Source organism: Trichoplusia ni, assembly GCF_003590095.1.
Source record: "Trichoplusia ni isolate ovarian cell line Hi5 chromosome 8 unlocalized genomic scaffold, tn1 tig00000537_group7, whole genome shotgun sequence".
In the NCBI taxonomy this organism is placed as follows: Eukaryota; Metazoa; Arthropoda; class Insecta; order Lepidoptera; family Noctuidae; genus Trichoplusia; species Trichoplusia ni.
The window spans coordinates 3,729-31,004 of NW_020799648.1; the positions used below are offsets into that span (position 1 = coordinate 3,729).

Sequence of the window (27,276 nt, forward strand, 5' to 3'; positions counted from 1 at the left end):
TTGGTGAAATCTTTAATAGGTTGAGTAAGGAAAGAAAATTCAAAAAACATAATTAATATCATTTATTTATTGATACAATAAACTTTTAGTTACATTTAATACTAGAATTACTTAACAACGAGCGGACAGCAGATGTCCACGCGGAAACAGACCGTACTCACACAGCATACGACTTACTTTGACTTGGCAATGTTTAAAACAATCTGATAATATATCTTTCTAACAAAGATACAATTTTTTTATACACTCACTTCATACATATAACAGTTTCAGAAATATCAGCTGTGTAACAAGACCATTTTAAATAATGGAAGGTACATTTTTGTGAGCATGATTCATACTTCAACTAGCTTTTCGCCTGCGTGGATGTCGGTTATATCGCATTACCAAGAGAACTCTTCAAAAGTCCAGGATAAAAACTATCCTGTTCTTTCTCAAGGTCAACTCTATCTATGTACGAAATTTCATTATAATCCGTTCAGTAGTTTAGACGTGAAAGCGTAACAGACAGACTAAGTTACTTTCGCATTTATAATATTAGTAGGGATGATACAATGGCCTAGTTATGTGAATTTATCGGGATTGCGAAGCAGTTTGCGACTCAACGAGAGTCGTCCACGAAGCTAACCTGTTAGCGTTCTTCAACGTTTTATCGAAAACCGTTGTGTCATTTAGGAACAGTGTAAAGTCAAAGTAAGTTGATTCATCTCGAATACAGCAGAACTGAAAAATGGAATAATAGAAATTATTTATTAATATTGCACGTTACGATAGAGATGGAATATTTTATATTGTACACACAACTAGCGTTCACCTATAGTCCCCGTGGCTTGCTGTCAGACTGGCCGCCATCTTATGACAAACATTGACAAGGCCACAATTTTGCTAATTACAATGGCCGATGAATAAATTGTCAATATTCGTATTATTATAAGCAATTTTCTTACACATAAATTGAAAATTCAGTACGGGGTTTAAAAGTCACGGATATTACAAAGAATTTTCAATTATTGTGTTAGCAAAATGCTTAAGAGAATAGGAATAATTTCAAATTGAATCCAATTCATTCATACATCGGCCATTATAAATAGCAGATACGGCGCAGTACATTGCTATTGCAAGCCGTTTTGAACACTGCTTTTGACATCTAGATTACGCCATTACCGATTAATATAACTATTGTTCGGATTCTTAGCAATTTATCAGGAATAGCAATCTAAAATTCATGAGCCATTGTTTACCTAGCTTTTAAAAAATCGTTACAAAAATATATCATTTTAAATACAAATTAAAGATGTCATACAACATTAAAATGAGCAGCAAGTCTAAAAACTATATCTATATTTATATATCACACGGACTTTAACAGATTACATTATATTTGTGGAATATTTCAACATTTTTCAACAACTTTTGGCAACTTGGTCTATCACAGTTTTTACTCAAAGTATTTAGTTTGTTCATCACACGTCCTAACCTAGGAACTCAGCTTAAACTAGTTACTATATCTTCTTACTCGTGGTCTAAACTAACGACTGCATACAAGAACGACACTTCTACAAGTCATATTCTAAAATGTCCGAGTGTCGAATGTCGTAGATTCAAATCTCACGCATCAATGTTTTTTCGAAGTCATAATTATTACCTGCTACAAAATGTTGAAGGAAGGAAACCCCGTGAGAAAACCAGACCACCTGATTTGTCAAGGGTGTGTAAAGTCACATTAGGTGTGTAAACTCTGACAAGTTATGTGCAACTTGTTAGAGTTTAAAAACCTAATGTGACTTTATGTAAAGAAAATAAAAAATTTTCACTGACAACAACACGACATCATATTAGGGACAGTATTTGCTAAGCGTCGTTCTTGAATACAGCAGAAACTCGTTCAATAGTTCATTCATTAATTCGCAATCGTTTCTCATTCGTTTATAACAATCTTATAATATTCGTATCTTACACACATTCGGTCCCATAATAAGCCACCGCTGAATATTTTTCTGGAAGAAAAATATCAGTAACGTACTTGGGGAGTTTATTCGAGACCTCTCTCGCTAGCCAAAACTATAATAGAAATATTTTAATGGTTTCAATACAAATGCACGCCATCTATTGTCAGCTATAGTAACCACACAAAACTAGTAACAACGACATCTATGTCTCGACGGAGGTACTAAACATGTCTTTATTCAGTTACGTTAAATACATAAAATGCAATCGGACAAGTCACGGAACGAACTTCTCTCACTTATAAACCTTTTAAATTGTCAATTTATTACATTATTCAGGTATTTTCGCATTCAAATATTCTTAACATCAACTTTATTTTGGTAACTTTAGTTTTATAATTACACCACTAGATGGCGTTGTAGCATAAAGTCAACATAATTCAGGTCATGTAGTAAAGTTTACACATAATACACGATGCTCTCCACTCGGCGGCAGATAGAAATAGGTGGCGGAAAATTATACGCTGTACAACGTACCCACGAGGTGGTCACGACCCTCAGCATTGAGGAAACCGACGCGCAGCAGTAAAGTTTGGTCAGTTTGTCTGTGTGGTCAGTAGAGGTCGCTAGCGCGGGCGGGCGCAGCGCGTGGTGTGCAAGGCGTCGGTGACGAGGCGCGCGAGCTCGCGGTACAGCGGACAGGCGCGCCCCGCCGGCTTGCAGATCTCGCGGTGGTCCACCGACACGCCCGCCAGCGAGCCCACGCCCGCGTCTGCAGGCATACCACATGATATAACAGCAGGAACAACAACACTTAACATTTGTAAGGGGTCATTTTTGCCCAGGTAACTAGGTGAAGGAGGTCAGAGAGATTGTCACTCATTGAAAAACATTGGTACTTAGCTTCATCTGGTTAGACTGTAAGCGGACCTCGACATAGTTAGGAAAAGGGTAGGATGATGATGGTAGACAAGACTGATACTCAGGGTAACTAAGAAAAGAACAACTTGTGATACTAGAGCCCCGAAGGTTTTCCAAATCGATGGTAGCAAACTTGATTTTTAAGCCCAAAGAGTGTAATTTTGGCTCAAGAACTAATAAATATCAAGAATGGCTTGGACACAAAAAGAAGTAGAAAATATTCTGGATCTAATACTTTAATATCCTAGATATTGCTGTGCCCGACAGGGTCCAGAATGGTTCTATATTATTATATTTTAAGATCTTGATGTACATTATGGAACGCAATAAATGATTGAGTATTGAGAGAATGCCACATTACCTGCGGAGTCCTCGCTGACGATGGTGAGCCACAGCACGGACATGAGCGTGCGGCGAGTCTCCACCAGCGAGCGCACAGCGGGCCGGGCCGCGCGGGCCGCCGCCAGCCAGGACGACTGCAGGCCCAGGACCAGCGGGCAGTCTGCGGGCAGACACACAGGGGTTTATACTGCACGAATGAACCAGAGTCAAGAGCATTGAAGGAACGGAAACATCGTGAGCACACCAGGACACCTTTTTCAAGGGTGTGTAAACCACGTGAGGCTTGAGGTGGTTCAAACTTTTACATTTTGTACAACAACAACAACTTCACAAATGAACCAGAGTCAGCTGCTGATAAACCTTAAGAGTAGTTTGGACAAAGTAGCTTGATGTTATGACTTAAACCCCAGAAGATTTCCTCATTTTTAGACAAATTTACTTGATAAGGAATGGCAATACTACATGATATTACTATATTCAGTTGTCTTTATCAGAAAACTAACCTAACCAAATTACGTTTACGTAGGGGACACAGTACAGAACCTAGAAGGAAACCCTTTTACTTACCAGTATTAGCTGGACAAGAGCAGCATTGCCTCTATTCTTACTCCATACTTTTTTTTTCATTTATTTATTTTAAGGAACCTTTAACAATATATTAATCCGGTTCCATCACAACCTAACCTTAAATAAATACTAATTCAGTAATGCATTTAAAACCAGCTTAGCCTCCGGTGACATTGGTTTGGCTAAAATTACATTTAACACATCCACAGCCAGAGTATTTATTTCTAATTCTCTTATTCGACATCTTCTAGCAGCTTCGTTCCGGCTAACCTTAAAACTACCATACCACGGGAAAGGAGTAGGCTGGCTCTGAATGGGTTTGTATCATATACCCTTAAATAAGTATAATAAGGGAGTCCATACTTAGCAAGTGAATGGGCTGACCTTTAGCGATCTCGAGCAGTTCGATGCTGCGCGTGGTGATGGGCGTCTTGATGTGCGCGAGCGGGGACCCGCGGTGCGGCACCGAGTAGAACATGAAGCCGCAGCTCGAGCGCCACAGCGACGCGCGCCGCGACAGGGACATGTCCTCTGCAACGAGCGCACACGTGAGTAGCGAAGGAGTCCAGGAAGATCAATACGAGAAGACTAGGGACGGTGCTAGGTGTAGGCACCATCATGATTAGAACAATATACTTAAGATTTAACTTTTATAAGTATCGCATCTGGTTTTAGATTCTATACAGCCTGAATCGAATTGAATAAAGTTTCACAAAAAATAATGGCATTTACCGCCATTTACGATGTAAGAACTTACTTAAAAAAGATTAACTGGTTTATTTACAACAACTTTATTATAAGTCGGTAGTTTCTACAAAATTGAAAGTATAGATGTACGAGCTACGCTGTACATTGAACCTAACTCACTTGTTCTACTTAAAGTGAAACGTTGCTGTTTTACGTGATTATATTATGTTTTATTATTACCCAACAACATGTTAATTTTCAGTAGCAATAAACCTTTTATACGAATCAGTTGTCTACTCATTCAACAAAACATTTAACATAACATTTTTGTTTTACAACATCAACATAACAAATCACTGTTGGGAGTTACGCCCCAACAATAGACGAATAGACATTTTAATAATATCACTATTATACGTTCATTTAACCATTGTACCCTTCACCGTCGGTTATTAATTTCATTCCTGTGATTCTATGGACTACAATAACGAATATCCTATCTAACTAAACCTCACCTTTGTTACTTGAAGACACATCACAGCTGGTCTCGTCACCAGCCCCCTCCCTCACATCCGCGCTCTCCTCCTCACATCTCGCCTCACCACCAGCGTCCCTCACAACGCCGTTACCATGGCAACCAACATTGTTATCCCCACTATTATTATTATTGCGTATTTCATTCATTTCATCAATATTCCTTAAAGACCTTAAATTATTATTATTTTTTGTACAAAAGTCATCGTTCATAAAGTTATTTGCGAAGTGTTTCTCGTTGGTCTCTTCGTATTTATCGTTAAAGCTTTTGTATTTATTGTCTATGGTATTCGCTATGTTATATTGTCTATTGCTTTGGTCTGTGTTATTGTTTATGTTATTTTGTCCTTCGGTTTTGTTCTTCTCTAGTTTCAAGTGGGCTTCGTAAGCTGAAACAAAAGGAGGTTTATCATGACAAGTGACGGTGTCCTGTTCAATATATTATACAGTCCATTAAAATTTACAATCCCATATTTTAAGACTAGATATTTTTTTATAACGACTTCCGCATTAAGGAACGTAATCCCTGTGTCGCGGGGGATTTCAAAATATTCAAATCACGTGCACAGAGACACCCAGACCAGGACGTAAGCATTCGTGAATCACATAAACTGCAATTGCAGATTCAATACTGTTGTCTTACCTTCGCAGTATATTTGCTTGATGAAGAGCCCACCCTTAGAGTGCCCCACCCACACGACGGGACGCTCGCCCACGCCCAGCGCCAGCAGCTGCTCAATCATCTGCTCCGCGCGCTCGTGAAGCCGCAGTCTGGAAACATTCATAATATATTACTGTATAGGTAGACTATATTGTAAAAAGTGAATGGTCAAAAATGTAAAACCGTATAAAACATTGCATTATTGTGAGGATAATAGAAGTGGTCTTAGTATAGTACCCTGTGGAACACAATTTTTAACTAAACTGAAGAAGCGCATAGCTTCATTTGATGAACCCGTATTCAACTAAACTAAACTATGTTCAACTTGAATAAATTGTTATAATGATTTATCAGTAAAATATTCAAATTTTCCTATAAAACTCTCGTGATTAACAAACTCAAACGCTTTAGCTAAAACCAACTTTCGAATAAGTCTTACCTCTTATTCCCCTTGACCCACAGCGGCCTCCAGAGATACGGGTCACTCGTATAATTGATGGATATGACCCGAGCTTCGGGGAAATCCTCTTTGATCCAGTCTCGCGGCCAGCACGGCGAGTAGCAGTCGTCGCACACGCAGCCGCAGCCCGCCTCGCACGGCTCCGCGCGCTTCTTGCACCGACACTCGCTCAACTTGCACTTCTCATTCAAACACCTACACTTGTCATCGCTGCACTTCTCGCTGTAGTTACATTTAATACCATCCTCGACGCTACAGTTGACGGTGTTCAGATCACAGCGGTTATCACAATCGTTCTTGAAGAGTTCGCTCACGAACTGCGCTTGGGTTTCGTAATTATCGACATCTAGTAAGGTATTGTTGTAGAAGTTCTCCGTGATGAGAGCGTTTTCATTTGGAAGGATCTTTTGGAAGCAACCATTGAACTGGCTGAAGGATATGTTCTTGTTTTCCTCGATGTTGGTCTCGTAGTAGACTTGCTGCAGGCTGTACTGGGGCTGGTCGCGGTGCTCGCAGCTGCAGGGCGCGCTGTGCTCCCTGAGAGGCACCTTGGTCGGGTCGAGCTTGTATTTGGTGCGCCAGTCGCCTTGACGCCACGTGTTGCCCAGGGATCCTGGAATGGAAAATGTTGAAATTTGTAGTAGTAATGTAAGAATGTGTGTTGATTACTTTGATTCTTATAAAAGAACAAAAACTATCATAAATTGTAATCATACTGCTGTGCCATATCACGATTTCCTTTTTTGGTCAAAACTTTATGAACCAAGAACGATGATCCTTTGGATAAATAATGTATATTATGGATGGAGGCCTATTTCTCTTCCTACTTACTAAGACCGATTATTTATACATATTTTCGACATTTTCTGGATACATTTGACTGTCCTCCAATCAAAAGGTGCCCTCCACTGTTGGTCTCACATCGCTCGGAAACATCACTGTTACCAATTATGAGCACCAATTACCCTCATTTTAGATTTTACTATCATCTACACTGCTGTGGTGTTCTATAAAGTCCTGTCTATCTATCTCGCTCACCGTACAGTCCGTGTACGAAGATGACGTCGAGCGAGTGCGTGCGCGGCGTGTGCAGCGTGACGCACTCCACGAGCGGCTCGGGGTGCAGGTGCGCAGTGCCAGCGGAGCGGGGCTTCGGTGAGGGACGCGCCGTCTGGCGGGACGCTGGGGGAATGGGTGTTTTTATTTATTTAACAATTTATGTACACAGAAAATCCACATAAATATGAGATATGAAAATAAATATACAAAGGTACTGCTTATTTCTATAAGAAATCTCTTCCAGCAGACCTGCGAAAGGAGAATATTTTCTGATGCTGGGTGAAAAGATAATTATTATTTGTTACCGGAAAAGAGAAGCAATCATGAGTATGAATTTAAGTCTAAAGGCATTGCAGCTTCTTCTATTACCACACAGATAATGTTCATATGTATATTTTGACAAACTGGTTAGGTCACTCATTTTTTTAACTATACCCGCATTAATTTCACCTTTGTGTCTTGGGTTTCACAAACATTCAGCTCAAATGGACAAAGATATCCAGACTCAGGACAAGCATTCGTGGATCACACAAATACTAGTCCTACGTGGGGATCAAACCCGAGAGTCGTCGCGCTCTGTAGGTTTGGCTCGGTGACCTCAACCACTCGGCTATCCGCGCAAACACTTATTGCCCACTTTGATAAAAGTTCCAGCAAACATTAGCATAAAGAAGCAGGAAGATTCTTTGCCTTCACCAAACTGGAGAAACCCCAGTGTAGATTCCTGGCATTTCACCAAAAGGGACTATTGAATGATGTAGTAAGTTTATATCTCATACCGGTGACGGCGGGCAGCGGCGCGGTCAGCAGGCGGTGCAGCAGCACGGAGGCGGTGCTCCACACGCAGGACACCATCCAACGTCTGCGGGCAACAGGGACAAGTGGTTGTAGTATATGAACATATGGAAATATGTTTGAAAACAGTTGTGGTCAAAATGCTTGTAATATTTATTAAAGTATGTAATTTTACAGTTCGCTGTATTTGCTAACGCCGTTTTTGGAAGATACATAAATTAAGTAAACAATCAAAGCCTAGCTATATGAATGTGGACTATATGCTGGACTGCAAAAGGTCGTAGGTTCGAATACAAGTTCGCACCTATGTGAGTTCCTGGGCCTGTTACCAATAAAAAGCGGCTATAGAAAACATCGTGATGATGGCACCCCTGAAAATGTATCAGTGTGTCAAACCACGTCAAAAGCCTACAGCTAACTTCAAACCCTGTTTCCCAATTCCACGATAACCATAAAAAAGACATTATAAAATTTCTCAATATTTCCCCAGTGTCCAGTTTTGCCAAGTATTCACGTCACACAGTTTACCACTAACGATCTCTGTTCAAATCAATTGTGAGTGGAGCGCGAGAGCGACACGCGCTCTCAATAACATCAATTGTGAGGTCCCACTGCGCAGAACATAGGAGTCGGGGGAAGTGCCCGGCAGTCATGAAATCAGTGTCATAAAAAATATGAGAAGATAGTTGTCTCGAGTTGTAGGACTTCTAAAGGCTGGTATTGTAGGAAATGTGACTGTAAATGCACTGCAATTTGCACGATATTTCTTGCCTAAATTAACCAATTTGTTAATTTGCTTTCTGATTCTTTCCTTGTTCTCTTATTCTTATGTTAAATGTTTCTGAATGTAGTTTTAAGGACTTTTTTTGTATTTTCTCTAGCATGTTACTAATTATATGTTTTATGTCCCGAACTAAATAAATAAATAAACTACCAATTTAATTTTTACTTTCATTTTGATAAACAAAAACGTTGTCAGAACAAAAGAAAACAAAAATTTCAAATCAGTCACACATCTACAGTAAAGCTGATCTACATCTCCTAACAGTGCCACACTCACAGCGTGTCTGCCACTTCCACCTCCCTCTCCACATTCAACGCCACATCATTTACAATCGTTACCTGACTGACGCCCGCGTGACCTATCCTCCCTACTACTACATCTTAAAGTAATATTATTGTCAGTGTGGGAGAGAGAAGCCACTATTCGCCATGTATAGCGCTGTCCCGTTTCTACAACTGTTCTAATATTATTTTAAGAGTTTGTGCTTGTTGGGTAGTACAGTTGTCATCTCTTATTGTGTAGGTGGAGCGGATTATAACCTGTTTGTGAGGCGTGTGGTAGGCCTTTTTAAATTGTTTCTAGTGGGTTTCGAAGATTTTAAAGTTAGGTAGATGTTATTAGGTTACATATTTATGGAGTATAAAAGCAAGATGTCTATCTATTACTTAATCTCCGATGTCTGTCTGTCTCTCTCACCAAGGGTATATCTTATAAGCCATGGTAGCTAGACTGATATTTTTGTTGCTGCTGCCACTATGACAATAAATTAAATTTTAATGTGGTGGTTCAACCTCTTTGTGCCGCCAGGATATGTCTAACAATATTTGAACAGTTTGCTAAAATAAGCCACGCAATAAGCAAGAATACCTACCATCATCATGTATCAAACCAACAAGCCTCCTTACAAAAAAAAATGCGCACAAAGTACACCTGTCAGAAGTGAAACTTCTTTGGCGAACTTATTCATAAGTCTTGTTTATATTTATACAAATCTAAAACTAAAATTTAACTCTTAGGAGTTTCACTTCAAAAGCAATATTCCATTTAAAAATTAACATCTTTCAAGCACCATCAATGACACAGACACACAAACTCAAAATTACAACACCCCTTATTTACCTTCAGCGTCTAATACTACATGTTCAAGTCTCACTCGTGTTTGTATCGTTACGTCATTACAGTGACGTATGACCCCCCCCCCCTAGTTATCACGCGCCTCACAAGTGCTGGCTGCACTCACTGATGAGGCTTCTTAAACCTTCAACTTCGCATTAAAGCTATTTGTGACATTAATGCAAGATACAATGTGACATTGTAATAGGAGATTGTTATATTACATTTTAAGTCGCATTTATTTATTTATTAGGCAGAAATTTCGTTTATAAGTATGTAGGTGGTCGTTGGAAGTTTAAAAGTAAATAAATATAGATGTAAAAAATCTAAATAATCATGATTTTCAATGGCACTCCATTCCAATTTTATAAATATCGGTCCAGTCGTTTTTACAGTTGTAAATTGCATTGTCATCGGGTTTGAAGCTACCATAAAATTTCAGCCTGCTAGCTTATCGGGAAGTGCCTCAAAATTGAGTTGCGAAAATCCAACCGGAACGACAAACAAACAAGAAAGTGAGTGTATAAAAACGTGGGAAAACCCGCGCAGTGTTATTAAAAAGTGCAAATTTTATTCATCACGAAAAACGCGAGATTTTTTTAAATTAAATCTATACTCTATACTAATATATAACACTGAAGAGTTTGTTTGTTTGAACACGCTTATCTAAGGAACTACTGGTTCAAATTGAAAAAATATTTTTGTGTTGAATAGAAGGTTTTAGGCTATAAACCATCACGCTGCGACTAATAGGAGCAAAGATACAATGGAAAATGTGAAAAACAGGGAACATACAAATCATAACTTATATCTTCTAACTGCGCGGACGAAGTCGCGGGCAACAGCTATATTAACTAAATAAGTACATAGGAACGGTTTGGTATGTTTCCACTACACTAGGTGTCGCTCCTATTTTGTTATCTGATATGACAACAGCTAGTCATTGTGTATGTTTGTGTCAATGTTTTGTAAACGTGATTGTTCTGAATACCGTACGGACGCGGATGTATCAATATTGTGTCCGGTCGCGTTTGTGTCGACAAGTTTCCAACGAATAGACGTTCAGGTTATAGTGGTGACTTTTGTTTTCACGAAGTACAGGTTCGATCCCAACGCTGGCAAAGTACGAGTAAAGTCTTCTTCTTCAACGGTTCCTCATATCTGAGGGTCGTGGTCAGCATCTGTATGAAGGATTGCAACGCATTGCCATAAACCGACCCAAAAGCGCGGATGACGTAGCACGGCGGTTCAGGTTTAGTCAGTAAGAGTCTGACACTACCCATTTCCTCCCCCGAGGGAGTGGGTGTCCATGAGGATTCCGCCGCCTTAACAAAAAAAACCGGCCAAGTGCGAGTCGGACTCGCGCACCGAGGGTTCCGTACAAACATGCAAGGTTTACAAAGTTCGTTCATTACGACAATCGAGTCATATAAATATATATGACTCGATTGTAAAACGTTGCTTCATGCCAAATTTCAAGATTCTAGGTCGACTGGAAGTACCCTTTAGGTTTTGATTCCCTTGCGAGTACTCGCGCGTTTCAAAATATGCAGCTTAAATTGCTGTTTCTTTTGATTGCGTTGACATAGAAGTTTGATTTTGTTACAGCTTAAAGGTATTATAGACCTGAGTATTTTGTATGAATTTCAATTTAATACCTCTACGTGTTTATGAGGAAATAGGTAGTAAGTTTAAAATTATTAAAAAAAAATATATTATGTGATTTAACTAAAAATTTATGGTTTTTGTAATTTTTCCTTTATCTATGCTATAAGACGTTGCTTCGTACCAAATTTCAAGATTCTGAGTTCACGGGAAGCACCCTGTAGGTTTTGATTCCCTTGCAAGTGTCGAAAATTTGCGGCATAAACGGCTGTATCTTTTGATTGCGTTGGCTTAGAAGTTTGATTTTTTCACAGCTTCAAGGGACAGTAGACCTGAGTAATTGATATAAATTTCAGCTTCATACCTCCACGCGTTCCCGAGAAAAAGGGTCTTGACAGACGGACGGACGGACGGACGGACAGACGGACGGACAGACGGACAACAAAGTGATCCTATAAGGGTTCCGTTTTTTCCTTTTGAGGTACGGAACCCTAAAAAGGGTAGTATTTGGCGCCGATGATCTGCCTCCGATCTCTTACCATTTCGAAGAATTTGAAAGATAATAAGTCTTTTATTTATCGGTCCAGGTATGTGTTATTCGTAATTTTTCAAAGTCACCACTGACAAACTATGAATGAAAACAACTTGAGGAAATAGACTTTACTGACTAAAAGTCACAAATTTTCCTTTCTTTATCCTTTGTATGCAATGCCGCGTTGACCATTTCGGACAAACTCGAGGAAAACTGGATATAAAAAAATCTCAGTATTTATAACAACCGTTTTAAACTAGCGTGGTGATCAATGCTCAATAATATAAGAGAGCGGCCTGTGCCCATCACTGGGACGTGTAAAGGCTGGTATTGCAGAATGTTATGCACGGATAGCCCTGCTGTTGAGGTCACCACACCAAACCAACAGCGTGCGTCTTGTCGCCTCACCCCTAACCCCGCAAAGGACAAGCGTTTGTGTGACCCAATGCTTGTCCTGAGTCTGGGTGTCTTTACGCATGTGATTTGTATGTTTGCAAAACCCCCCGCGACACAATAATTATATCCTTTACTTTCCTTTTTATCAAAGCAAAATTAAAACCATTTATAATCATTAAAACCATGTCCTTAGTATATGAATCACACAGCTTGTTATCTTCTCGTACCTACAAGTATGACAGCTGGCTATATTGCTTGTGCGGTGTGCAGCGCGCGCGTGCCGAGGATGCGAAGGTCAACCAGACCTACTGCCGATGTGACACTATATCGATAATGTATAGAGATACTTCTTTATTTGATGTATTTTAATAAATAGTCTAAATAACTAATAGTTTTTCCATGTTTATACACTCACTTTCTTGTCTAGATTTTTGCAACTCAATTTTGAGGCACTTCCCGATAAGCTAGCAGGCTGAAATTTTCAGGGTAGCTTCAAACCCGACGACAATGCAATTTAGAAATATAAAAATGGATGGACCGATTATGATAATATTTGAATGGAGTGACATATTAAAACGTGGGGTTTTAGATTTTTTTAGTCTATTTTTTATTTTTGAATGGTCGTCATGCTGACGTATTTACCACTCCTAAGTTTTCCAAAAGTAGAGATATGCCGATACATACATAGCGATATGCTGTTTAAAGTTATATTGTTTAATTCTGTATAGTAAACAGTATATTATGGAGTGATGAAAGGTCTTTTACTAAGTGTATAGAACTAACTAAACTGTAAGACAGGTGTTATTGGGACTGTCAAAAAGAAATCGAACTCAACCTTAAAAAATCTAGTCACTTTTCGGTGTAATAAAAACAATCTATTAGCTGATATAAAGTCTGAATTCTACTCTTAAAGCAGGCTCTTTATCCAAATACATAACATTTATATTATATAATTTCTAAGGTCAATAGAAAACAGTTTCGTTATTTGTATGGAGATGACAGGTCAAAATCACGTGACTCATTTAAAACTAAATGTCATCTATACTTCTATACTAATACTTACTAATAATTACTAATATATAAAGCTGAAGAGTTTGTTTGTTTGTTTGTTTGAACGCGCTAATCTCAGGAACTACTGGTCCAAATTGAAAAAATATTGTTGTGTTGAAAAGACCATTCAACGAGGAAGGCTTTAGGCCATCACGCTGCGACTAATAGGAGCGAAGATACAATGGAAAATGTGAAAAAATAGGGCAGGTATAAATCACAACTTATATCTTCTACCCACGCCACGAGGACGAAGTCGCGGGCAACAGCTAGTAAGGAATAATAATTAAATATATTAGATTAAAAAAAACATTTTGACTATTTTTCTCGTTATATATAATGGGGTGGATTTCAAACAGCCAGTCCGCCATCTTGCGGAGGCCATATTGGATTTGTAATGACGTTTCTAAGCTAGCCATGTATTGTCATCTGAACTCAGAGAGTGTGCAGAATGTCATCCTAATGCAAGGTAGGAAAGTGAGTCAAATTATAATTCCAAGATTTTCTTTCTTAGTTGCAAGTGAAGCTAATAAAGGCGTGTTGAAAAATATTAAAACAACTTAAAATATATATTATTCAATGGTAGAAAAGTAAAGTCAAAAGGGTAGTGGATATGAATACTAATAATTTACCACATCGTAATTAAAAGTGATTTGAGTTTGCTTCAATGATAAGTGGCTCGTAATCTGTCACTTGGTGCTATAAAGTACCGACAAATATACATCTAAATAATTAGACAAACCAACCAACCAATTAAGTAGTAAATTATTTTACACGTGTATCACAAATCTTCCAAAACGGACAAACGTTCGCTTTTGTTTAAATACTTATTGTATTTTAAAAATTAAGAATTTTGTTGTAACACCTGTGTTAACTGAAAAATAAAATTGTATTGTGAAACTGAAAAGTCAATACCATACAGGCATGTACACAAGAAAATGTATTCCAATATTATAAAAAGATAAAATTTTGTGAGTTTGTGACGTTATAGGACGTAATTCTCAGGATCTACTGAACCGATTTCGATTTAACTTTTACTAATAGAAAGTAACGTGATTTGTGAGTGTCATAGACTAAATGTTATCTCAAAAACACCGCCTTCATCATCATCATCATCCACAGCCTTTATCCTCCCACTGCTGGGCATAGGCCTCCCCTTTCTCGTGCCAATGTCAACGGTCCTGTGCCAGCCTCATCCAGACTCGACCCGAGACCTTTATAATGTCATCGACCCATCTTGCTCCCGACGAGCGACGCTTCTTTTGCCTTGTCTTGGCCACCGTTCTGTCACCGCCTTAGTCCACCTGCCATTACTTCGTCTGGCCAAGTGGCCTGCCCAGCTTCACTTCAGCCTCATTATTGTGTTACTGATACACCGCCTTAAAGTCATTTAATCTAGTACCTTTCTTTTAGTATTTCTTTCTTGATAAAAATGACAGTGAAGGTCGTCACAGTAATTTTCCTATTAGTTGTTAAAGAACATCTATTCTATGTCCGCAATAGGTTTATCTTATCACAAATATCACGCAATAGAAAACATTATCACTTAACATTATTATCTTACTGTATTTAAACTAAAAGAAATTAATCACTAAGCGATTACGTTTTGAAATAAAACGTGAAAAAAAGAATTGAAATGAAACTACTTTTACGGATTTTATCGCGGTTTAATTTTAGATTTTAGTTCCCGACGTTTCGAAACCTTTGCAGGTATCATGGTCACGGGCAGACTGAGATGTCGTTCGTTTTGACATAAGATGTTTCTCGTTCCTATTCCTACTAATTCCTATTTTAATTAACGATAAATCCGTAAGAGTAGTTTCATTTCAATGTCTAACATTCGCGTAAACCTAAGAAACCACTGTGAAAAAAATTGTATGGAGTTGACAGATCATAGTCACTTGACTTATTGAAAGGAAAAGTCATTTTCATACATTTGAATGATTGCTATTGTTGTTGATGCGTCCACCGAGTTTTGTGCTATAATATAATTATAATCTAATATATAAAATTCCCGTGTCACGATGTTAGTAACCGTACTCCTCCGAAACGGTTCGACCGATTTGTATACATATTGGGTAGGTCTGAGAATAGAACAACATCTATTTTTCATACCCCTAAGTGATAAGGGACATTCACACTAAAAAAAAAATATTTTATATTTTGGACGAAATTGTTTGTTTTTATTTTTTTTATAATGTGGCATTAAAAATACATACAACTAGAAAAAAAAAATCCGCAAAACAACGTTTGCTGGGTCAGCTAGTAATATATAATATTCCACAACTTTCACACAACGCCATCTAGTGTCAAACTAAGCAAAACTTGTATTATGAGTACTAGACAACTGACAAACATACTTATATATTTCTAAATACATACATAATATAGATAAATTACACTCAGACACAGAACGAATGATCGTGCTCATCATACAAACATTTTTTCTGATTGGGAATCGAACCCACGACCTCCGGTACAGCAGTCAGAACCATTTACCACTAGACCATCAGTCTGTGAAACACGTTTTGCATTTTTGTTTCCTTTATTTATCTATGACTCTGATTATTTTTGTAACTGTCATGGTGACTGACTTCCTACAAAAAATGTGTTGATACCAGATAATATTGAATTAAACTATATTGTTTTATTGTACTAAGGAATTTAATCCTCGTGTCTTGGGTTTCACAAACATTCAGGTCACATGCACAAAGACACCCAGACTTACACAAATGTTTGTCATCTGCGGGGAACTTCGCCGCGCAAATGGGTTTGGCGTGGTATCATCATCATCCTAGCCTTTTTCCCAACTATGTTGGGGTCGGCTCCCAGTCTAACGGGCTTCAGCTAAGTACCAGTGTTTTACAAGGAGGAACTGCCTATCTGACCTCCTCAACCCAGTTACCTGGACAACACGATACCCCTTGGTTAGACTGGTTGTGAGACTTTCAAGCTTCTGACTATCTGTAACGACTATCAGAGATGTATGAATAGCAGCCGGGACCCACAATTGAACGTGCCTTTCGAAACACGGAATGGGATTGGCGTGGTATGTCGTTATCAATTATTATCGCTCTAGTTATTTTGCTTATCTATGTTAACTATGACGTCACGGGAGTAGGCTTGCGTTTGAATAGACGTCTCCTTGATAAGACCGTATCGTTTAAGATAACCGGTTTTACCACCAGCGTGTAGTGATGTAACTGTATACTATCGATATAAATCATCGATAATATATTAATAATCTATACTTCTATACTAATTTATAAAGCTGAAGAGTTAGTTTTTTTTTTTAACGCGCTAACCTCAGGAACTAATGGTCCAAATTGAAAAATATTTTGTGTTGAATAGACCATTCATCGAGGAAGGTTTTAGGCTATAAACCGTCACGCTGCGACTAATAGGAGCGAAGATACAATGGGAAATGTGGAAAAAACAGGGCAGATCATAGAAATCTAAATAATTACCTTATAATCAGATATGGCAGATATTATAAATCATAACTTATATCTTCTAAACACGCGGACGAAGTCGCGGGCAACAGCTAGTAATAGTATAAAATGCGGACAACAGCTAGTAATAGTATAAAATGCGGACAACATCACATACATTGTTCTGAACCCAAAGTAAGTTGCTAAAGCACTTGTGTTATGGAATTCAGATACAACGAAGGTACCACAAACACCCAGTCCCGAGACAATATGGAAATGTGAATTTTTACATTGACCCGACCGGGGATCAAACCCGGAGCCTCAGAGCTAGCGATACTTTGAAACCGGTGCGTACGCCACTCGACCACGGAGGTCGACAATTATTATATTATTACACTTTTCATTACTTCGCTAATTATTTGAACGTTTTTCCTTATTATAAGAAGGGATTGTGAAATTAATCTGTATTACGTAAACACAACGTTTTGTGAAAAATAAAGTGTTAAAAATTAGGGTATTTAATAAGTTCTAACCTAAGGTTTTAGCTTAACGGATTTTTTGATTTTTGATCACGATTTTATGTTCCCGTGGGATCATTTTCGATTCGTAGCGGGTGGGCCAGCGGCAACAGCTAGTATAATATAATCATTTAATAAACAATAACCATTTAAGTTTTGTTTTATACTTTAACTAAATCTAAAGTATTACGAAAATACATGCCTCCCTAATATTATGTAAATATGTACGTTACACCCAAAAATAAAATACATTTCGTTGACATAACCTTGTCAAGGTCAATGTCACCGCTAATGTGAGAACTACGACGAAATTATATTTTACAATACATTAGTAAAATACTTGCAAACTAGATTCATTTTTAAAGTGTTATAATTCTAAAGTCTTTAGTTATATAAACTCAGAATGTAATAAAACAGTTTAAGAATGTAAAAAAATGCTTTTGTTGAGTCAAAAACAACTATATACCATTGAATACTAAATATATTAAATTTAATAATGTTTAAAATAAAATAAACATACCTATTAAAGAAAAATACTTAACTCAGCATTTTTTTTTATAAAATCCAATATGGCGTTACCGAGATACAAATTAATGTCAAATCATCATCTAAAAACCATTTTTTTGTCGAAATTATCCAAATAATCTATAAACCTTATTTAAGAAACTCCCTAAAACACATACAACATCACACAACAATTCCATACAACTATAAATGAATAAATAATGAATGATTTATTGGCGCGACGCCATGGCCGCCATTTTGGGTCAACGCCCGCCTGCACGTGGCTTATGTAATATGTAACAGAGTATATTTATTGAATACATTATCATTATGTGTATATAATTACATAGATAATTAAGTTACATAGAAATCACGGGGAATATAACTTAATGTGTGTTATATTTGTATATAGACGACGCGTGGCATTCTTGTAACTAATTGGCATCGATCTCTCACTAATATTGTGAAGATGTAAAGTCTGTCTGTTTGTTGTCTTGTAGGGATAATCTCGGGATCTACTGAACCGTTTTTGAATATCTTTTACTTATAGAATGCTGTGTTAATTGTGTGTGTCCTAGTGTTTCCCCAATTCTGCTATAGAGCAAAGGCTAATGAATGAATGGAAATTGGGTGAAATTGGCACTATTCGTATTCATTTAAGCATTTTTTCAACACAATAATTGGAATTCAGTACGGGGCGGAACACACGTTCAATACAATGAATTTTCAATTATTGTTTTGTCAAAATGCCTAAGAGAGAATATTTTCATATTTATTCAAATTGCCATTCATTCGTCGGCCATTGTAAATAGCAGAATTTCTGCCTTGGAGTTTGTAAACCAGTATATTTGTTAATTAAATTAATAATGACGTATTGTGAGATCAAAATATGTGTCAATGCAGGCAAGTCGCGTGTATAAACTAGTAAACAATTATAAGAGCTATTATCTTTTATTCATATTTAATGAGACTGATAAAGTTATAATAACATGCACTTAATAAATATTTAATAATATTCTCCGTTTTGTTTCGTAACTAGGCAACAATATCGATAATCTTTTAAAGTTTTCAAGTAAGTCTCTAAAAGATTATTTTCGTATGGTCAAATACCTAACCAAATAGATTATATTAGGTACCTGTGTTTTGTCAAACAGCTGATAGTGTGCGCATCTTTGACAGTCCTTATGTCATTACAGTTGTGACGCAGTCTTACTATGAGATACTGTGTTACAGTAACATGTATTGTGTTGTCAGATAGACAGTCGCGAGGTAACTTACGGGGCTCAGCTGAATTTGTCGAGCCTAGATGCAGACACGAACATAATTTAAGAATATTTCAGTGAACCACAGTTTTTTTTTAAATAAGACAAATCATAAATATTAAAAAATACATAAGTATGTATAAAGCCGCTATTATAATAACATGGATTCTGTTTTAATCGTATTCAAGTATACTTTAATAGAGGTCACTATTAACATAAAAAAAAAAACAATTCAAATTAAAGTCACGTTTTCATAACAAACTATTCTATTAAATAAAAAAAGATTTCCTCAGCAACCGCATTAGATGATAACACAGTAACACACTGGGCTTACGCTACGCCACTTATATCTATCTCTCTATCTGACATCATATAAATAAAATTAATCTCTCTTTTTGTGACATCAAAGGAATATATTTAAACATTACCAGTTATTTTCTTGTGCCTAATAATAAAGAGACACTGTAATATTGTATTAAAATCAGAAACTTTAACGAAGTTGACGTTCGGTTTGACAAGTGACGTCACTTTGACTTGACATTTCAATTCATAGGACCAATTTGACGTTAGCTCTGTCTATCACACATCATAGCTTGGAACAAGACAGAAGAATAGGGATGTCGACAATTTTTTTTGGCAGTGTCCGTCTTGTAGTTTTTTGTATAATAATGGATACGTATTTTTTAATTTGTCCCGCAAACATAAATTGACCAAATTACAGTGAATGAAACTTACGCGTGACGTCACGATTGAGTATAAATTTTACCATATCGTTACGTCACAAGCCCCCTCTCCTAAACTTTAAAGCAGTTAATCTTTGTCAATTCTAGTTTTTCTGAAAAAGGAAAAAATACGTGTCTAATACTTTTCAATTATCTAACTGAGGGACTAATGAGATTTTTTCTTTTTATACCCAGTCGTGATCAGTCAGTTGCCTGATGTTACCCGCGGGCCCGCCGTCTTCAAATCATAAATGATCCCACGGGAACATGAAATCGAGATAGAAACGATCCTATGTGTTAAGCCTGGGCCCCGATTCTGCTATTTTACAATGGCCCATGAATGAGTGGCAATACAATAATTGGAAGTTAATTGTATTGACCTTGAGTGTACCTTCCCGTACTGAATTTACAATAATTGTGTAGAAAGATAATTAAGAGAACACAGAATACGAAAATTGTCATTTTAAGCCAAATTTCATTAATTCGCCGTTGTAAATAGCAGAATTGGGGCCCTAGTTATAAACTATCTGTGTACCAAGTTTCGTCTAAACCCATTCAGTGGTTTTTGCATGAAAGAGGAACAAACATACACACAAACTTTCGCGTTTATAATATTAGTATAGATGAGTCAGTTGTTTGACAATATGGCGTGTTATCGGTAGTCGTGGGTCAGCTGTCCAGTCCTCGTTTAACGGTCATTTGTGACGTAATGATACCTATTTGTTAATAGGCATAGCTGTGTTATCTATTTAAACTTATTGAAACCACAAAAAAGTTGAATAGGAATAATGTACGTTTGACGACCTCCGTGGTCGAGTGGCGTACGCACCGGTTTCAAGGTGTCCCTAGCTCTGAGGCCCGGGTTCGATCCCCGGTCGGGTCAACGTAAAAATTCACATTTTCTACATTGTCTCGGGTCTGAGTGTTTGTGGTACCTTCGTTGCATCTGAATTCCATAACACAAGTGCTTTAGCAACTTATTTTGGTAAAGTTTGTGTTGTAGGCGGTAATCTCATGACATACTAAACCGATTTTGAAAATCATTTACTAACAGAGACCACGTTATTTGTGAGTGTCCTAAAACATATTAAACTCAAACTATATCGCTCAATAAAGAAAGGGTATCGTGTTGCCCAGGTAACTGGGTTGAGGAGGTCAGATAGGCAGTCGCTCCTTGTACAACACTGGTACTTAGCTGAAACCGATTAGACTGGAAGCCGACCACAACATAGTTGGGAAAAGGCTAGGATGATGACATGTTAGTAATCTCTTTATTTCATAAGTGTAATTAGGAATCCTTAAGTCGTATTTATATCAGATTAACTCACAAAATGCGTATACCAGTCAAGGGCGTTTGTTGTTTACACGATTATCAACCTTATTTCATCGTAATAAGGGCGCTGTGTTGTTAGAACTTCTAAGGTTTATCGGAAGCCTTGAAAACGTCATTCGTTGTAACAATAACATAAGGTTATGTTAAGTAATTAATATATAGCGATGTTGGTTATTATGTAAAAATTAAAATTGTATTATTAAATACTAGCGAGGCCCCGTGGTTTTACTCATTTTTTCTGTCCATAAGGAGTTGGAAATTATTTCAATTATTATCACCAGTTGCTGGCAATCTTTTAGAGGCCAGTTTTAAACCTATACAAGGGTAGTCAAAAAAATACTAGGTGGCGCCATTTATAATTTTAGCTAGATATTTAGCCCGTTAACTGTTTCATCATCATCATCATCATCCACTTTATCCTCCCACTGCTGGGCATAGGCCTCCCCTTTCTCGTGCCAATTTCTACGGTCCTGACTACATATATTGTCAGTTGCTTGTAAAATATTATCAAAATCGGTCTAGTCGTTTTGGAGATACACTATCTACTTAATATGACTATTTTACATAGAATTTAGTTTCAATGTTTTATAGATAATATACTTGTTAATTGCGTTAGAAAAAGCTAGTTTCTCAAAAACAACTTCTTCAACATCACATAGAGGCCAATTTGCTCAACATTTAACTTGGCAATAGAAAGCCAAAAGTGTGAGCCAACACCGACTCTGCAAGTCCAATAAGTGGATTATCACAACAGATTATGCAAGCATTACGTAACGAGGCGTGCGGTTGCTGGCTCCGGTGTCAGGGTCACGGCGACACCACGGCAATATACCTAGATACGACTGGCCTGGTGGTCTAGTGGTTAGCGACCCTGACTGCTATACCGGAGGTCGTGAGTTCGATTCCCACCCAGGACAAATGTTTGTGTGATGAGCACGATTGTTTGTTTTGTGTTTGGGTGTAATTTGTCTATATTATGTACTAGCTTTTCGCCCGCGTCAATGTCGGTTATATCGCGTTTCTGTAAAAAGTCCGGGATAGAAACTATCCTATGTTCTTTGTCAAGGTCAACTCTATCTCTGTACCAAATTTCATTAAAATCAGTTCAGTGGTTTAGACGTGAAAGCGTAACACACAGACAGAGTTACTTTAGCATTTATAATATTAGTAGGGAAGTAGGGATTGTTGTAGCAACAGCACGAAATCGATCTTGTGTTTTCAAGTGTTTATTTCCACTTTTATTAGACTTGGATTAGCTGAAGTAAGTTTGATAATACCTACATGTTTAAATACACCACGAGGAAAATGTCTTGCATGATAAAAATCGCATCGAAATGGGTTAACCAGTTTAGGAGCTGCGATACGGGTAGAATAAGTATTCAATCAATGATGAATGATCAAATGTTTTAGAAATGCTCGCAACACGAGAAAGAATAAACTCCATGGTACGCGAATCATTAAAAATGTAATGAAAACTTAGTTGTAGGTAATCTATAAATCGAAAATGATCCCACGAGAACACAAAATCGGAATAAAAACTATCCTATATGTTAATCCAGGTTATAAACTATCTGTATACCAAGTTTCGTCTAAATCCGTTCAGTGGTTTTTGCGTCAAAGAGTAACAAACATCCATACTTACAAACATTTGCGTTTATAACATTAGCATAATGCCACAAACTTATTTTTCCTTCTCATACACCTCGTCTTGCATCACCAAGTTAACTTAACTGGTAGTTATCTGTTAATCTGTCCAATCTAACCGGCTTATGGAGCCCAAGGCAAGGGACATACTTGTATAGAAACACTTTCAATGTTATTAGATACTGCTCTGTGAACCAACTGACATATCATTATATAGTTACTAGCTAACCCGGCAAACGTTGTTTTGCCTAATAAATTGTTTCTAGTTGTAAGCATTATAAAAAAATAAAAATAAAAAATTTCGTCCAAAAAATAAAGTATTTTTTTTTAGTGTGAGCAACCCTTAAAGCATAGGGGTATGAAAATAGATGTTAGTCGATTCTCAAAACCTACTGAATACGCTTATAAAATTTGGTAAAATTCGGTAGTCGTTTCGGAGAAGTACGGTAACTAGCATCGCGACACGGGAATTTTCTATATTAGAAGATGTGATCAAAGCAGTAATTTTGGCCATCAAAATTCACCAATGTTTTTTGAATGTCAGATTTTATTTTTATATTTGAAGGTGAAGTAGCTGTCGTTTGGTCCCATAAAAATCATCAAATTTGGCTAAGCGGTTTTTCTTCTAATAAATATGATTTGTTAACTTGCGTATGATTCCACTGCTTGACAAATTTTTCACCATTCTTCTTTTAAAATCGGTATCAAAGCTAAATAAAAACTTATTTATGTCCAAAGTTAATTGTCTCCTTCAAATATTAAATATATATTTTTTGAAAGGTAGTTTCATTTATTCTCTTGCCTAATCTCATATTGCTCATGGCTGCTTTTGCTCGACCTACAGATTCAAAATTAATTATAATAATTGACATAACGATTGACGTATATTTTAATTATAAATGTCAAGCGAAGAACACAAAGATGTTATAGATTTGCAACAAAATAAAAAAGATACACTTTAGCTATGACTCAACTGTTATTGAAAGAAAGTTTCTATGAGAGGCATATTCAGTTGCCAACATTACAAACATGTTTCTATTCAGAACTTTGCCAAAATTTTCTAGAAAATTGTCTATTGTGAGAAAATGTGTTTTTTGTTTGACTTTCATTTAGGTACTACATGACCCGCCTGCACTTGGCTGGGTGGTATTTTCTGGTAATATTTATTATTGGCCTATCACACTCATTATCGTAGCATAGGGAAGACGACTGGGTATAAAAGGAAAAAATCTAATTAGTCTCTCAATTAGATAATTGAAAAGTATGAGACACGTATTTTTTCCTTTTTCAGAAAAACTAGAATTGACAAAGATTAACTGCTTTAAAGTTTAACAGAGGGGGCTTGTGACGTAACGATAGAGTAAAATTTATACACAATCGTGACGTCACGCGTAAGTTTTATTCACTGTAATTTGGTCAATTTTTGTTTGCGGGACAAATAATATCCATTATTATACAGAAAACTACAAGACGGACACTGCAAAAAAATTTGTCGTCATCCCTATTCCATTGATAAGAGAGCGACCAACATGGGCAGCAGATCCTACATTTAACTACTTAGCTAGCTCTTAATAATGTCGGATGAGCTGCCTGGATAGCCGACTGGTTGAGGGCATCACGACAAACCCAATTAGCACAACGTGTACGTGTTCGATCACCGCGTAGGACCAGCATGTGTGTGATCCACGAATGCTTGTGCTGAGTCTGGGTGTCTTTGTGCATGAGACTTGTATGTTTGTGAAACAAGCGCGACAGAAGGACTAAACTCCTTGCTGCGGGAGTCGTAAAAAAAATATAAATGTTGATTTTGTTTTCATGAAGTATTTCTGTATTTCTTTCCTATATTATTCTTTTCAAACAGACCGCAATTTGACATTGATACCTTCCAAGTCATACAAAAACTGTTATTAAATATTTCCGGCTAGTTTTTCTCAGTCTTAAGAATATTGCAGAATTTCTACTAAATGTTTGAACTGGAATTCAGCAAAAATGTAGCTAACATGTTAATATTTAATCTATACTAATATATAAAGCTGAAGAGTTTGTTTGTTTGAAAGCGCTAATCTCAGGAACTACTGGTTCAAATTGAAATAATATTTTTGTATTGAATAGACCATTCATCGAGGAAGGTTTTAGGCTATATACGATCACGCTGCGACTAATAGGAGCGAAGATACAACGGAAAATGTGGAAAAAACAGGGCTGGTATATATCATAACTTATATTTCCTAACCACGCGGACGAAGTCGCGGGCAACAGCTAATCTATAATATGTATGTATTTAAAAATATATATATGTATATCAGTTGTCTAGTACTCATAATACAAGCTTTGATTACTTCGACACTAGATGGCGTTATGTGAAAGTTGTGAAATATTATAATTATGTTAGTTTTTCGACTCCTCCCGGACTAAGAAATTTAATCCTTGTCACGGCGATTCATAAACATTCAAGTCACATACTCAAAGACACAGGATTGAACCTGCAAAAAATCGCTCACAATTTCTTAAGGGGTGTGACAAAACAAATAAATCGTATACAAAGTACATGATTTAATAACAATAGTAATAAAATACACTACAAATTAAACTTCTCACTTTTTAAAACACTTTAAAAATCTTGGCAGTCTGCCCTACGAGAGTAAGAGTCCACATGTCAAAAAAACGCCGTCGCGTCGCGTACACTAGGTATGTATTTATAAATATATATTTATCGCAAAAGAAACGTGTCTTTATTTTTAATAGTTTGACAGAGGCACGTGTTGTCGCACAGATAACAATATGGCGGCGTGGCTGTCACATGTGACATAATTTTTTATTTGATATCATTAAATTGTGTTAGAAAGATGGAATGGAGTGTTTAATCTTATCTCTACAAATATAAATGTTTGCTTGCCTATTATTATTTGTATCACTTTTCATTCACGGGTACACTATATGAGAAAATCCGGTCTTTTTTATAGGCATGAACGGGGACACAGGTCCAACGTGCAGAGGCCTTTTTGAGAACTTTAATCTACAATGTGATGGGGCATCTACTAGGGATCATTCACCACCGCTTTATGGGAGAACGGACATGAAAATTAATTATATCTTAGTCAGTTTTAAATTTGATTGTGATTATAATATCAAACGCAGTTCAGTAGTGGGTCACCTTGGCATTCTGGCCCTTTGATAAGGCCTTGTGGCCTTAACGAGGCCAAACTGTGCCTTTATAGGGTCATAAAACATAGTTTACGAAATCACGTGTTAGAAAATCAATGTAAGTTTGTGATTGAATCATTGGCCATTAGGGATGATGACAATTTTTTTCGGACGAATATATATTATAATAAGTACTGAGGTACTTATAAATAATTAATAAGAGATATATATATTTTGTTTGGTACTTAAAACATATCGACGCTTAGCAAAATGTAGCCTTTAGCCGTCAAGCTGTCTCTATCATTTACAATTTTAGTGTGGAGTCAAATTGACACCACAAACGTCACTTAGGTAAGCATCGTAATTGCATAAAAATGATTTTAAGTGTAATACTTACACTAATGTTATTAAATACGGGTGCAGTTTGGCGGCCCCGTCGCCATCTTGGATCGTGACGTCAGAGGACGCCATCTTGGATGCCGCAGTTACCGCCAACACGCTGCCAACAAAGAGAAATGTATTAAAATGATATATAGGTTTTAACCTTTCTTTTTAAAAGGAGTGAAGATAGCTATACTCGTGTATATTGTCCAAACAATTAATTCTGGAGTTGTAGGTATACAGGGCCCTGATTCCGTTATTTATATAAAATGGCCGATGAATGGATAAAAATTTGCTAAAACTGATAAATGGACCCAGATTGCTATTTTTTATTGCCTTGTCATAGGTACATTGAATTCTTGTCAGGTTCTGTAAACCTTTATATTTATTTATTTTCTTAAAACCTAAACAAATCACTTTCAAAGCATACTGGTAAGTGACGTCAAACTACATTTAAAGTACGTTTCCAACATTTTTTGAAATCTGTCTGACGGACCAAACAGTATTCTTGTCAAATACTCTATTCTATAACATCTACAACTACGACCAAATCCTGTATCTTCTGTAAAAGTTGTCAAACTCTCTCGTGACGTCACAAAACATGTTGTGACACACGGACAATCGCGCTGTTTTTAATTGGTTTGCACGTTGTTCAAAACCAATTAAAAACACGCTATTCAAGCGTACTGTCAATTTTTTACACGTGCAGCTATGTCAAGTTCGCAGAAGCTACATGCCTTACGGTCAGTATAATAACGGATCAGGATGCTGTGGGTCCTCGCTTTGCAGCGCTTCGGGATGTGCAGAGGCTCGTAAGACGATTTTGCATAGGCGAAGATGCATCCATTGCGGGTGAGGATGGCGCTAACAGTTTTCTGCGTGTATCTC

The 27,276-nt window shown here is 37.1% G+C and overlaps 1 protein-coding gene across 1 annotated transcript; it reads right to left on the reverse strand.

Moving 5' to 3' along the window:
• Positions 1-473: 473 nt before the first annotated feature.
• Positions 474-26,506, reverse strand: LOC113506260 (the record flags this gene model as incomplete). The annotated part of the gene is given in 9 exon segments (XM_026889102.1): positions 474-2,718; positions 3,229-3,369; positions 4,161-4,307; positions 4,979-5,386; positions 5,641-5,768; positions 6,098-6,731; positions 7,157-7,300; positions 7,957-8,039; positions 26,405-26,506. Coding segments are annotated over 9 exon segments (1,905 nt in total). The 3' UTR covers positions 474-2,572.
• Positions 26,507-27,276: the final 770 nt, after the last annotated feature.